The following is a 10,799-nucleotide window of genomic DNA, read 5'->3' as shown; positions in this document are numbered from 1 at the left end:
ACGTCGCCAGCGGGAGTGTAAGAGCGCTGGGAAGTGCGACCACAGCCGGACGTGAAGCAGTCGAACTCGGCTGAGAGAGAATCGATATAACCGGGAGCCTACTCGGCGAAGGAGCAGCTGGAATGGACTGAGCCGGAGCTGGATCAGGAGTCGACGGAAGCTGCCGATGCTTGTGGTGTCGGTGCGTCTTGTGATGCTTCTTGTGCTTCTTGTGCTTCTTGGATCGCTTCGACCGATGACCGGTAGGACTCGACGAGGCACGACGTTTGCGATGCTGCTGCTTCCCCAAAGCCGGCGCAGAGGCAGAACTCATCCCGTCACCAGAATCCTTCGATGAAGGCCGCGAGGAGCGGCGATCACTCGGCGGCAAGGACCCATCGCTCATCTCGTCGTCAGGACCGAAGATCGCCGCATGAAGACTGCTCGCTTGGGCAGAACGACGAGCATCTGCGGTCGCTGAGTCGGAACCTGAAGGACTGCCAGCCGAGTTCTCTGATAAGGAAATGGGATCCAAGAGCGACCCAGCGGCAGGATTCGTCGAGCCGGTGGACGGTACAGAACCATCACCAGGCCCTAACACCTCGTCGTCAGACGCGTCGAGATCCTCAAGCAGCTGAGCAGTCACAGTGCGGGCGGTCGCAGCAGATCTCCGGATAGGGCGCCCAGATGGGGACGTCAACACGGCCGTGGTCACAGAGAGAGACGGTCTGAGGACACTCACGGCCGGAGTCACTAAGTCAGTCGGCGTGGTGGATACGCTCAGACCCCGAGAGGGCGACTGGGAGCGTCCAACCACCGTTAGCACGACGCTGAGTGGTGCGCTCGACTGGGGCAACCCAGCGGAGATGGGCGAAGTCGAGCCTGGGGCACACACGCTCGTAGCCGGGACAGGTAGTGAAGCCACGACATCGGATGAAGATATCGGCGGTGGGCGAGTAGCCGCGACTGACGAATTCACCGGAGGACCAGAAGACGAAGAACCCGCCGAAGTCGTCGAAGCAACTACAGGAACGGTGTCGGCGGGCGGCTCAGGCAACTCAAACTCAAACTCAGCTTCGCTCGAAGCGTCATCGTCGTCTTCAGAGCGAGCAGAGACAGCGGGCTGAGTAGCAGAACTCAGCTGAAGGTGACGAACCTTCTTCCGCCGAGTCCGACGACGGGACTTTCCAGAGCGAGGCCTTCCTCCATCGGATACAGTAGCTTGAGGTGAACTTGAGTGCAAAAGGGTACTGATAGCCTCGTGTCCATCCTCTCCGGGGAGTGGACAAGCGTACGGTTGAGGCGGATGCGGCGCCGGTGCACGATGACGAGGACCTGCAGCAGTGGGAGACTTGGGGTTGGCATAACGCCGAAGCCGCTGAGTCGAGGTCAAGTTTGCCAAAGGCGTACGGTGAAGCTGAGCAAGAGTCGGCTCAGCCTGGGTTGTTACCGCCGCTGAGCTGACTGGAGCCGCAGCCGAGTCTGCCAATGAAGTCGCCGAAGACGCTTGACTAGCTGAGGGAACCACACTAGGACCAATAATGGAACTCGCCACTGGAGCATCTCGGCGAGGATGGACAATCAACTCCAACCGCCGAGTTTCACCAGCGGGGATGTTGAGAACCTCAGGAAAGCGAGACTCCAAGACACGACACAGCCGGGCGTTGAGGAGAAGGTCGGACGGATCAAGCCCAGGAACTTGCAAGCCACCGCCAGCAGCAGCAGCCATGTGAGGATCGTGCATCGGAATAATACCATTCCGACGGATGAGCCGCTTCTGTCGCAAGATCACAGCCCGCTGCTCAGTGATCACCGACTGAGCGTGCCGCAAGGGTTGAGTACCGGTGGAACTGTACAACCGCACCGACTCCTGCAGCTGTTCGAAGTGCTTGGAAGCAATGCCCTGAAGAGTGATGAACGCCGCATCCCTCTCAGAAATGGATCGGAGAAGGACGTCGATCTCGGCGTCCCGATCCAAGACTTGCTGATGGTGGAGCTGGGCCTGACCCAACGCAGCGTCAACCTTGCTCTGCTCAGCTGCAATGGCCCGAGCAAGTTTTGCCTCACTCAGAGCTACAGCCTTTCGCAGCGACGCGAGGAGATTAGCCGATTGCGTGGCAGCAGCCTCCAATCGAGACACTTGCTGTTGAGCCGACGAGAGCTGAGTTGACAAGTCGACATTGCTGAGAGCAAGCGAGTCCAGTCGCCGAGTCAGTGCGCGGTTCTCCTCCTGAGCAGCTTGATTGTCAGCTTGGAGATCGCCGATGATCTTTGGATAATCAAGAGCGGCGTAGTTGCCTTTCAAGATATCCAACAGTTCCCCCGCGGAAGCAGCATGCAAAATCGCTCGCCGCTGCACGGGATCGGAGGGCTCCACGGAACGAGTAAATCCGTAAGCCATGAGCCTCGCCAAGAAGGTCAATTCTTCTCGGCGATCATGCCCTTGCTCGTTAATTCTGGCCATAAGGGAGTCAAGACTCACTGGAGCAGCCGAGCTTGGCTGATTGGTGGCGCCCGAAGTGGTGTCGCCCGGCAAGCTCGGTGGACCAGGAAGGCGCACGCGAGAAGACTCTGCCGACTCCGCGTCAGACTCATGGGAAGTTGTCAGGTCAACCAGCCCAGCTTCATGCCGGTCGCTGACCCCACGAGTACCGACGGGTCGAGGAATCGACTCAGCTGGCACGCCTTCACCTCGACGAGGAGTTGGAGAAGAAGGATGGTGCCACGGGTTGTGCTGGAACAACATGCGAAGAGTAAGGAGCTGCCAAGTGAGTGACAGCGGAGGCAACGAACGTACCAAAGAAGGTGGTGGGGAGCCGCGAGACGTCATCAGCCGAGTACGGACCAACGGTGGCAGAACAAAATGAAGGATTAAGACACTCACCAGCTCGGCTCGTATCATAACCGGGGCAGTTGTGGTGTAGGGATTTCCAGATTCGACCATACGCCGACCTACTTTAGGTCAAGAATCGGCTCGGTCTGATAACCCAGAGCTTAGGAGCCAAGGATCACGGTAAGTACTCGGCGATCTGTCCGGATATGCTATCCGGACAGCCGCTGAGCTCAACGGTCGCCGGAACTCAGCTGAAGGGTCGGTAGAGATCCGAAACGACTACATTTCATTAGATATTTGTATGAGAAGCATAGGATTAAATAGGGGGAGCCGAAAGGGCTCCCAGAAGATAACAGAGCAGAATTTTCCTAGTCCAAGACACGTGTACACTTTTCCGGTAAGTCCCTGCATAGGGCTGGATTATGCCTGCCGTCAATACTCGAGAGGCATAGCTTGTAGGGTATTGACTGGTAGCGCCAAGAGATTAGGTCGGTCCGGGTAGGACAAAGTCTCGCTACGCGCGAAAGAAAGTCCCGCATACTCAGCGGGCCGGTACGTCGGATAGCCCGGGTGCCGTAACACTTCTAGCTGAGCTGCCTCTGCGCTCGGTGACCTGTAAAAGCGCTCGCGCGCCGTCGTCCATACTTTGGTGGAGGGCACAGGGTTGTGAACGAGCTCAGCCGAACCAAACTCGGCGGAGCCTCGGAAGTGATCTGACTTGGTTAGTCGGAACCGGGTGGAAGCGAGCCACTCGTCTGTCCCGGAAGGGCCGGACCGCGAGGGGACCACCCTCTGCGCAGGCCATACAAACCGCCGACCTAACTCGGCGATTCGTTGTGGTTTGTGTAAGGAATCCACATCTGACGATATTTGTGTGTTCTACTACACCACAACTGGTGCCGCGACGGTGATAAGGATAATTCCGTCGAACCCCAAGGTGGCAATGAAGGAGGATATGAGTACCCTTGTTAATGGAATGGTTACGGAGGTAGCCAAGGAGAGCAGGGTGTGTGACAAGGAGCTTTGCTCGGAACGCTTCAAGCGACCACTAGCCGCGCTGGATGAAAGTTCCGACGATCGAGATGCTGGAGGTGGAATCGTGAACCATGCTGTTGTCTGGGTAGCAAGTGTTTACTCAGCAAGGAAGTGTTCGCGTGGTACTGGCGTTTTCTGCCGCCGTGACCACGACGATAAGTCTGTTCCTAACCGTGCTGCTTATGGTTCTGTTCCCCGGACTTTACTTCATCGCCTCCGGTGCACCGTTCGCCGAGGACGGCAAACTTCAAGTGGGGGAGAATGTCCCGTACCCGGGAAGGCAGGGATCGTTCTAGCAGCGTGCACGAGATGCGAAGAAGGTAAAGTCCGTGTTAAAGCACACGGGGTCCTACTGTATCAAGTGGGAGCTGTTCAAGCGCCGACTGCGAGGTACTGTTGGTGCAGAGGGAATCGTGAAGACATTGAAAAAGGAGTTTGCACTTGCGACGCCAGCTTCAAGGACGGATGACATGAACTATATCCTGTCTTGAGTATCGAGGCAACCGGGTGTCACGTTGGGTTGGAAGTCATGTCCAGGAGTACAGGTGAGCGTATTAGAAGGGGTGTAATCCTCATGAGCGCGATCGACCCTTTCCCCGTTTTAGCCCGGCGCATTAGTTTCTCAGTCGTATATATCCCACCTACTACAAAGAACAAGGAACCAAGTTTACTTTTCACTATTTACTGCTCGTTACCGTTCTACTTCTACATCCCGCTCCTCGCTCGCCCCACGCAAGGCCCCGCTCTACAAACAGCCGCGGACTGCCCGACCCTGGTTAGTAGCGCGGCCGGAGGCGGGGAGGTGTGCGACATTTGGTGGGGAAGCAGGGTAGCTTGATGTAACCAGGGGTATACTTTGGGTACGCACCCCGTTACAAGCACAGGCCATGGAAAAGAAATATAATATTTCGTTCAACATGGAAGGTCGCAAAGTTCAGGATCGAAGGAGAAAAGACTAACATTCGAGGATGTTTGTTTTCGAGACGTATATGACATATTGTGTGTCAAGCCATCCGATACTGCAATGAAGACATCGCCAATAACTTGGTATCAAGTAAAACGAAAACAACGGCTAGCGCTCGTGTTCGATTCCAAGAACTCGTTTGGCAGGATCTTCTTCACCTGCTTCCCGAGTCCCACCTTACTGATATCAAATGCCAAGATATCGTCGAGTTGGTGTGTTGCTTCCACTCGGATTCCATTGCTCAACGTGATGCTGCTACCTAGAGACAAGAACTCGTTCCATTCCAACAACTTAAACGAATAGATAGATCCATTTTTTTTCTAGTGATCATTGATCTTCACTTCGATCTCATTTTGACTTCTGACGTTACTATTAAAAGCGGACGGGTAGACGGATGGGCTGCTCCTATCGAAGCCTCACTCTATTGCGCCGGTCTTCTCAGCCTCCTGCCGCCTCGATGGTGTTGAGTTGAGTGCAACATGTGCTTCTACTGTAACTACTGGACTGGGCTCGTGGTTAAATGATACAAACAGGTGTGAAGCCGTCCAAAGGGAGGGAGAGTTTCACGTGAGCTGCATTTTCTTTTGAAACTCCTGCGTCAATTCGTCCAGCGTCAAGTCGGGGTTGGCCTGGAAGAAATCCAAGAAGGCCTGTGCTCCCACAGCCCGCTGAGCGTTAGTGGCTCCCTTCTCCTCGGCTTCATACACGAGGTTCTCCGCTTCATACTGCAGCTCCTTCTTGTCGTAATACTCGGGGTCAGCCACACGTTTCATGAGGTTGAGGAACTGCTCGTACTCGCAACAGGCCATTAAGATCTGCACGAAGAAACTGAGCCGCGTGTGTCGCTGTCGCTCCTCAGATAGCGCAATCTCCTCGTCACAGCGAGTGTTGTACTGGTCCATGGTAAATCCCCTATCGACAAGGAACGCCTCGATGTGGGCGTTAGCCGTGTCAATGAACGCCTCGTGCAGCTCCTTCCAAGTCCTGCGTCAGAGTGTCAACGTCAGTCTACACTACTGTAAACTACAAGGCCAACGAGAGACAGAGGATCATATACTGACACTTCAACTTTGTCCAGATCAGCAGCGGATGGTCCTCCCTTGGTCAGGAGAATCGAGAAGTGACTTGCGTGGGCGCCGCAGAAATTGTCAATGGTGTCCTGGAAGCCCTCGCTGCCCACATAGGCGGCCACCCACTCGAGTACGTCGTCATCTGGCTCCATGTCCTTGACGAGAGGCGTCTCGTACCGTAGCAGCAGGTCGATGGCGTCGAAGTTGGCCATGGCTCTGGAGGGCGGGGGAGTCCGACGCGGCACGAGGATCACGCCGGAGAGAGCTCGAATAAGGTTGTGTCTCTTCTTGACGGAGATAACACTTGAGGTTTGTAAGGCTCGATACAAATCTCACGTCAATTGCAGTGCGAGATGACGACAACAGCTGGGTTCAGTAAATGCAATATGCCGTTTACCAAGTCTTGAAAAACAGAGACGGGCCTATTTTTAGCTACAGTAGCTTCCTCCTCAATATTCGCTCAACTGCCGCCGAACGCGATGGCGACACCCACGTCGCGGCCGTCGAGCATCGTCATCGACGACGCCAATGGTCCTCTAGAGGTACCTACGTCTCCAGTGGCAGCCATGGAGGACTTGTCATTGTCCCCCACGCCTCAGGTTGAGGAAGAGGACGACGCGAACTACGATCTGGCGTCTGCCTCGAAGCTCATCCCGCTGTCCATGACAGACTCAGCCAGTGGCGAGCGTCCGTTGCCGTCGCTTCACTCTCCGCTTATGTTCCGTGACGTGCCTTTCGTGGGGCTATTCGTGGTGCATCTAATCCTGATGATGCTCACCACCGGTGGCATCCGCACGAACGGCGAGCGTGAGGAGCTCGAAGAAGAACGCCGTGAAGTCGTGGGTGGCCTAAAAGACTTAGACGACCACTCGAGCGTGGGACAGGATGACGCGGATGTGGGTGTGGCATTGCGGTCTCTATGTGTGGTGAACGTGCTGTTCGCGCTGGGCTGGCTGCTGCTATTTATTTTCTACTCCAAGCTGCGCTTCGTGCAGGGCTCGTGCATCTTTTCCATGGCTGGACTGTCGGCTCTGGCGGTCATGCTTCTTCTGCTTGAGTCAAGTAACGGTATGTTCTGGGGTATCGTGTGCACGGGCGTCGTGGTAATGGACCTGGTGTGGTACACTCGCTCGAACCACGGCCTCGACTTCGTGGCAGTTTTCTTCGAGTTGGTTGTAGACTTCTTGGTAACTCACCCGGCCCTTGGATACGCTACGTGTGTCGTACTTGTGGCTTACACTATATGGGCCAGCTGGATCTGTACGACCATTGGAAATGTTGGACGAGAGGTATCGCCCTGGAGCTTCTCGATGATCTATCTGGTCTTTCATTTTTATTGGATGTCCAATATCTTGAAGAATATCATCACGATCGTGGCCTCAGGTACGACTATGATCTGGTACTACCGCAACGAGTCGACCGAAATATCGCCCGACATTCGCGAAAACATATCAGAAAACAACGATTCTTCTTGTGGTGACAGGAAATATCAAGCACAGCAATACTCAAGTACTGATTATCTTGATCGGACGGTGGTGCTGCACTACGCACGCTGCGCAATGTCAAGTTCATTTGGCTCAGTTTGTATTGGCTCACTGCTGTGTCCACTGGCACATCTTGTGTGGAATGCTCTGCGCTGGGCTCGTCGAGACGAGTCGGTTCTCTCGCGACGATTTATGGCGCTGCGCTCAGAGCGGGTGGAGCACTTCATCCGCACGTATCACAAATATTCCTTTGTGCACATTGCGGGCTACAACAAGCCTTATTACGTAGCAGCACACGACGCTTGGAAGCTGATCGAACATCACGGCGTGGAAGCAATTGTCGATGACGATCTAACCAGTCGCATCTTGCTGCTCGGTGGCAATGGATGGGCTGGCGTCATGAGTGCGTTGACGGCGTCAGCTCTAGCTGGTGCGTCCTCGCACGCGATCTTCTTCACGTTGGCGTCTTTCACGCTGTGCTACACAACCATCTCACTAGCCACACAAGTGATCGCGGCCGTCATCAAGACACTGTTCGTATGCTTCGCCGAGAACCCAGGACGACTGAGCCAGTTGCACCCGCTCATCTACCACCGCTTCGTGAGACTCGCCGAGCTGAAGAGCTTTCGCGACCACAAGGCACCTGCCAGCACACGCGAATAGGACAATGACGATAGGCAAATGAATAGCAACAGATCCATGTATAAGACATCTTTTACTACTACAGCATTATTAATAGTAAGTAGATGCTATAAGATGGGTACGAAATGCCGCTCTGCGATTGCTCCTATCTTTTCGTTTCACTAAGGAAGAGACACTATTGTGTCATGACCTGTATGGAGAGCAACCACCTACGCATTGCGATGGCTCTGTCGGCGGCTGGAATGCTGCTCATGCCAGTCTTTGGTCTGCTGTTGCGATTCCAACCACAGTACGTGAACGGGCTTCATTCGAACACCAGCAACGCTGAATTCAACTGCTACATCGTGGGCGGCCTGTACGGCGGCGTATTCCTGATATGCAACCTGTTGTTTTCGCTCAAGACACGCGGCTGCTTCGACAAGAAGCAGAAGGAGGCTCATGACGACAGAAGCAGGAGAAATCAGCGTTTCAATCTCCCATTCATGGACTTGGAGAGCAAGGAAGTCGCCAAGGCTATGGACGACATGGACCGGCGCACTGCAGTGGTACCACCGTTCATGGACACGGCGTTCAAGCGGACACTGGATTTGCCTACCAAATTCCCATGCAAAGTAGACACAGTGTAGCTGAAACCAGTACACACAGACGCGGCTTGCACCTGCCCTCGGGGTGTGTGGTACAGTTACTGTTTGACGTAGTAAGTAGCAAGACGAGAAACCGACCGTGGTCTTAAAAAAAAGTAGCAAGACGAGAAACCGACCGTGGTCTTAAAAGCTCGTACGCTTAGGCGTGCACAAGTACAATAGTCAAGAAAAAGGAAAAGAAGAGCTCGTTGAAGTTCTACAGTGAAACTGGCTATGATCACGTATCTGGTTTTATCTTGGGGAAATGACAAATTGTGAGTGGATACACTAAAGTTGTGACAGAAAGTTAAAGGTGTACCAAAACGTGTGGGGTCGGTATCGCCAGTAGGTGTACCAAGTGAAACCCGCGTCAGTAAGTGAGGAAGTTAGGGAACAAACGTCACAATGTGTCCAATCGATTGAATGGCTGAAACAAGGTGGGCCGAACTTAATGTCCCGTACCCAGGAACGGAGGGGTCATTCAGGAGCTCTGCCTCCCGACGGGATGACTCGAGGCCCTGTAATTACTCCTCGTCCGGCCGTCCCGTCAGGATGGTTCCCGTTGAACTGGACCACGCACGTGCCCCTGACCGAGCCCGTTAGGGTGGTCCTATAAGGTGATCTCCGAACGCCGGTGTCCTGGCGTCGTGGGACCAAAGCACCTCGCGTCATCGAGCCCCCTCCCTGAGCTCCCCGTTGTCCCACGAGGACTGACGACAAACGAAGTGAATTCTTCTTCTTAGTATAAGAAGTAGTGTAGTGTATGTAAGGTCGAGAAGGTGTTAGACCTCTCTTCCAGTTAGCTCTTACTCTTTTATTTCTCTCCTTCTACTCAAGAGGAAGCCAAGCCAATCAAACAAACTTCTATTTCATCTTACTAGTACTCCTATCTACCGTTTTTGCAGCCACTGAAAAAGACCGTACTCCTTGAACAGCCGCGGGCTACCCGACCCTTGAAGGAAGAGGAGGTATATGTGGTGTAGTGATTTCTCCGTGGTTGCGGATTATCACCCGTCGACAAAGACGTGACACCGCCCAAGTTGTTCAAGCGACGAACCCTCGGTCGGGTGATGTACGGAGACGCCAAGGTGCAAGGGACTCGACGGCGTCACCTCCGAGTTTTCAGCAAATATCGGATACGGCCCTATGTCACTGAATCCAGGCTGTCCTTATTATTAATAATGGACTGGCCGGATTCGCATTCAGCGGACCATCTACGGTACGAACCCTCAGTGGCGGTTGGGATGAGTTCGCGGAATACTCAGCGACCTTTGGAAGACACGTTAACCGTCTGGGACAGGGCGCGGACCGTTAAAGATGCTCATGCGACAGTGCAGACGACGCTTGGCATGCAAGAAGATCCATAACGGATCATTGTTCACTTGATATTTGTATACTTGATTAGGACTTCTTATTAGGAATAGACCCGAAAGGGTAAGCTTAAATACAGAACAGAATTTCCACTCAAGCACACAGAGCGACGTCCGGCTTCAAGGTAAGCGTCAGGTCAAGCTTGTTTGAGTGTGTTATGCCTGTCGGTGAACTCGAAGCTCTGTAGCGAGGGTTCATCCGGCAAGGCCAAGAGACTTTGTGTATTGGCCGATTATTATCGGGAGGTTTTACGTGACGGCTTATTGTTGCCTATTTGCACGACTGGGAGTGCTTGAATTGCCTCCCTTTTATTTCTTCCAGCCGAGTGTTGAACACTCGGTGATCTTGTGGTGTAGCGGGATCAGCAAAATCTGCGAGATTGCCAGATCCAACTTACCAACTGCGCCCAGACACCGACTAACGGAGGGGGTCCCCCGATGATCCGTGTTCTGCTGAACTTTCCTCACCTTGTGTACCCGTCGGTAGGGCGGGATCTGCTCTCTCGGTAACTTCCGAAGAGTTCAAGTGGTGAAGCTTGAGTGTCTTGGCGAGACGTGGGGATGGGGTGGAGCAGCAGTGGAAAATCTTCACTCTGCGTCCGTGGATGGTTCCGTATCCTAAGCGAATATTCGAGCTTATGGATCCGGGGCCTAGATCGTGGATCTGGCCGTGGGGTTGCCTTGCGGGTGTGTTCCCTTGCCTTTGTGTTGTCCTTTAAGTCGTACTTGCCGCCTCCTGTGACGGGATCTTGAAAGTTGAGAGCCTCTAGGGTGTAACCGACCAAGTAGTAAATTCGGT

At 54.0% G+C, this 10,799-nt stretch overlaps 3 protein-coding genes across 3 annotated transcripts; 2 read left to right on the top strand and 1 right to left on the bottom strand.

Annotated features, from left to right (window-relative positions):
• Positions 1 to 5,162: 5,162 nt before the first annotated feature.
• PITG_20307 (uncharacterized protein) lies at positions 5,163 to 6,172 on the bottom strand (the record flags this gene model as incomplete). The annotated part of the gene is made up of 2 exons (XM_002895911.1): positions 5,163 to 5,795; positions 5,873 to 6,172. The coding sequence occupies 2 exons, from the start codon at positions 6,091 to 6,093 to the stop codon at positions 5,375 to 5,377; spliced, it is 642 nt and encodes a 213-aa protein (XP_002895957.1).
• Positions 6,173 to 6,360: 188 nt separating this feature from the next.
• On the top strand, positions 6,361 to 8,028 carry PITG_20306 (uncharacterized protein; the record flags this gene model as incomplete). Its single annotated transcript, XM_002895910.1, has 1 exon — positions 6,361 to 8,028. One exon carries the CDS (start codon positions 6,361 to 6,363, stop codon positions 8,026 to 8,028), a length of 1,668 nt encoding a protein of 555 aa, XP_002895956.1.
• Positions 8,029 to 8,201: 173 nt separating this feature from the next.
• On the top strand, positions 8,202 to 8,633 carry PITG_20305 (uncharacterized protein; the record flags this gene model as incomplete). The annotated part of the gene is made up of 2 exons (XM_002895909.1): positions 8,202 to 8,510; positions 8,583 to 8,633. The coding sequence occupies 2 exons, from the start codon at positions 8,202 to 8,204 to the stop codon at positions 8,631 to 8,633; spliced, it is 360 nt and encodes a 119-aa protein (XP_002895955.1).
• Positions 8,634 to 10,799: the final 2,166 nt, after the last annotated feature.

This window comes from Phytophthora infestans, genomic scaffold, assembly GCF_000142945.1.
Source record: "Phytophthora infestans T30-4 supercont1.122 genomic scaffold, whole genome shotgun sequence".
Lineage (NCBI taxonomy): Eukaryota > Oomycota > Peronosporomycetes > Peronosporales > Peronosporaceae > Phytophthora > Phytophthora infestans.
The sequence above is the reverse complement of the archived record's forward strand: the minus strand, read 5'-3'. Positions and strand labels throughout refer to the sequence as shown.